This window comes from Melitaea cinxia, chromosome Z (genome assembly GCF_905220565.1).
Source record: "Melitaea cinxia chromosome Z, ilMelCinx1.1, whole genome shotgun sequence".
Lineage (NCBI taxonomy): Eukaryota > Metazoa > Arthropoda > Insecta > Lepidoptera > Nymphalidae > Melitaea > Melitaea cinxia.
The window spans coordinates 7,894,411-7,897,469 of record NC_059424.1 but is presented as its reverse complement, the minus strand read 5'-3'; the positions used below and the strand labels follow the sequence as shown (position 1 = coordinate 7,897,469).

At 31.3% G+C, this 3,059-nt stretch overlaps 1 protein-coding gene across 1 annotated transcript; it reads right to left on the bottom strand.

The window, feature by feature from the left end:
* Positions 1-1,566: 1,566 nt before the first annotated feature.
* LOC123668620 (macrophage migration inhibitory factor-like) lies at positions 1,567-2,846 on the bottom strand. Its single transcript, XM_045602339.1, has 3 exons — positions 2,646-2,846; positions 2,279-2,454; positions 1,567-1,778 (listed from the first exon to the last, which is right to left on the bottom strand). The coding sequence occupies exons 1-3, from the start codon at positions 2,751-2,753 to the stop codon at positions 1,700-1,702; spliced, it is 363 nt and encodes a 120-aa protein (XP_045458295.1). The 5' UTR covers positions 2,754-2,846; the 3' UTR covers positions 1,567-1,699.
* Between the last annotated feature and the right edge of the window lie 213 nt (positions 2,847-3,059).

Below are 3,059 nucleotides of genomic sequence, written 5' to 3'. Positions count from 1 at the left end.
GGAAATTTAAAATTTTTTTTTTTTAGAATTTTTCTCTCCGTAAGAACCATTTTCGTACTTCAAGGAATATTTAAAAAAAAGAATTAGCGAAATCGGTCCAACCGTTCTCGAGTTTTGCGCTTAGCAACACATTCAGCGATTCATTTTTATATTATAGATAAATATACATGGAAATAATACATATATCACGCTTCAGCCTGTAATATCCCACTACTACATGTAGGCGAAGCATCAGAGCTTAATTAACCACGCTGCTCCAATGCGGGTTGGCGGATATATTCCCTATTATGGGTAACGATCGCTATCACTTGTACATGATAACAACCGGGACCGACGGCTTAACGTGCTCTCCGAGGCACGGTGGGGAGACCCACAAGGACTGCACAAATACCCAGACCACGGCAAACACCTGTATGGCCAATACGAATGTTTGTCATGAGCGAGGATCGAACCCACAACCGCCAGCGTAACAGGCACAATCCATAGCTGTGACCGTTGCGCCAACGCGGCGTCAATACATATATAAATACATAAATACAATTATCACACCTCGATTCAGGCGGGAATCGAACCTACAACTCGCAGAGCAGAAAGTAGGGCTACTACAAACTGCGCCAACGGATTTGTCAAAGTTTACGCAATTAAGGCGATATAAGGATTTTTTGGGTATTTTTTTCTCACCTTTAGTTACTTATCGAAAATTTCATACGGATCCCTAACTTTTTTGAAAATTTGTCTAGCCTATGTTTATCAGGGATAATATAGCAGTTTAATGGTATTTTTTTTAAATCGGTCTAGTATTTAATTCGAGGACTTTTTAAAGCAAACAAACAAACAATCAAATATTTCCTATTTATAATATATTAGTGTAGATAGACTGTTATATTCGATTATAGTATTCCATTATTTGTCGAAAGACTTCTTGACTGAAACTTAATCTACTTTATGAAATTAAAAAGCATAGGTCCATTTAACATGCTGTGCGCTTGTGAACCACCAAAAACGTAAAAGGCTTTGAAGACGCGAATTTACTCTTCGTAAAGTAATAAAATACTAGCTATACCCGTGCGAATAATTCTCACTAAATAATTATATTAATTATCACGTTAAAAAATTACAAAAATGTATTTATACGTGAGTTGATTTGAAATTGACAAAAAAATTACCGACCGTCAATCATGTTCACGTTGTTCAAAATTAAAACCCTCATATATACAATTTTATAGTTAATTAATTTACAAAAAAACGTAATAATTTTTTTTTAGTTGTTGTCGCTGGTAGAGCAAGCAAAAATATAAGCGTATGTGGAATAATTTTGAGCCCTTTTCTAAAAAGGGTGGCAAACATCTTAAACCTTAGCGTATTACTATATATGATAACCTTTAATACAGATATGACACGAAGTGGTCCATATTTAACATTAATGTACAAAAATGCGATTTTTTTATACGTAATATGTATATCCTATTAATCATGCTTTTTAATGTTTTAGTGACTAAACAGAGGCAAAGGTTCGATATATATGCGTACAAGTATAAATATTAAAATTAAAAAAGGTTATCCATATTTTTTTGGTTACGCGTCATTGTTTTAATATTTCAACAGGAGCTTAAAACTAAATGTTTGTGGTTATATAGAATTTATTATTTTAATTCTTTGCGTTAGCGTAGCGTTGCATAGCGTTGTTGTATTTTCACATTCATTCATTCAACGTATCAATCGTTACACCCCATCTTCCGACATTGTAAGACTTGAGATCGTAGAAGGTCAAAAAGAATCTGAAAAATGATTAAAACATTTGTATCGAACATGATTTAGATAATCAATTATATTAATATAAATCTTTGAACCTTGAAGATATTAGTGTCAATCATGATAAAGGTATGGTGTGGTAACAGCATAAATAAAATAAAAAATACCGATATATATTGTATTGACGATCATTGTGATATATGATATTATTATCTCATAATCACGATTCGCTAGCATGATAAAAGTAAGATATATCAGGTTGTTTTTAAGTATTTTCATTTTCAATTTCCATTATCTATACTCAATTCAAATAATACTTTATTTGCAAAGAATAGCTAATAGAAATTACTTAGATGATTTTATAAGTTATAATTTGCATGCGTTCGTCTATTAAGCGGAGCAAGCAAAATACAAATTACCTTTTAAGTTCTATGCTTTTACAAACATTATTACATGTGTTATTTTCTGTAATGTATGTGTGTGTATGTGTGTATGTATGTGTGTAATGTTTAAAATTCATGTTCACCTGCTAGGTGGGACTCCAAGTTCTTTTTCGATAAAAGTTGTTAAGAGTTTTACGATTTGGTTGTTTTCATCTGGTCCTAAATTTCCAATTGACTCTAGAGATGCGACGACACCAGGTAGAGTTGAATTCCCATCAATGCACATTTGACAATCACTTTCTACTGTGCAAATGAATACCTAAAATCAAATATTTTGATATAAATAATGTTTACTAAATATAAATAAGAATAAGTTAACTATTTTTTACTTAGTTGTGGTTTTTCATGTCTAATTGAAAGTAAGCAAAAATAGTAATAATAATAGAATGACAATGTATTAAAAGTATCTTAAATGCGCTAGAAACCAAAATTCTGAAATGCGGTACATACTTTTGGATCTTTTTTTACACCTTCAACCAGGACTGGTATTATTTTGGACACAAAGTCTTTAGGAATATTTGTTTTCGAAATATTAGTCACTATTTTAAGGCACGGCATTATAATTTAATCAATTGTTAGTAAAAAAATATAAAACACACAACCGCTAAGGTTAAGTAAATGTCAATGTTATGTACTCTGCACGTTATAACACGCTATGGGTACATCACTCTCTTATCACTATTTTTTTTTTTTACGCTTCAGCCTGTAACATCCCACTACTAAATTACTTATCACTATTTATGTGATAAGTAATTGAGTTACATAGATTTTTACTTTATTTCTTTTTAAAAAAAGTTTGTTTTTGATTGATAAGTATAAAAAATGTCTTACTGTTATCTATCTCAGTGAAGTTTTACGTGGACG

Excerpts from the sequence above, each read along its gene's own strand:
- LOC123668620 (XM_045602339.1), bottom strand. The coding sequence starts at position 2,753 with ATGCCGTGCCTTAAAATAGTGACTAATATTTCGAAAACAAATATTCCT. Across the intron at positions 2,455-2,645 it reads GTGTAAAAAAAGATCCAAAA|GTATTCATTTGCACAGTAGA; the intron begins GTATGTACCGCA and ends ATTTGATTTTAG. Across the intron at positions 1,779-2,278 it reads CTTGGAGTCCCACCTAGCAG|ATTCTTTTTGACCTTCTACG; the intron begins GTGAACATGAAT and ends ATCATTTTTCAG.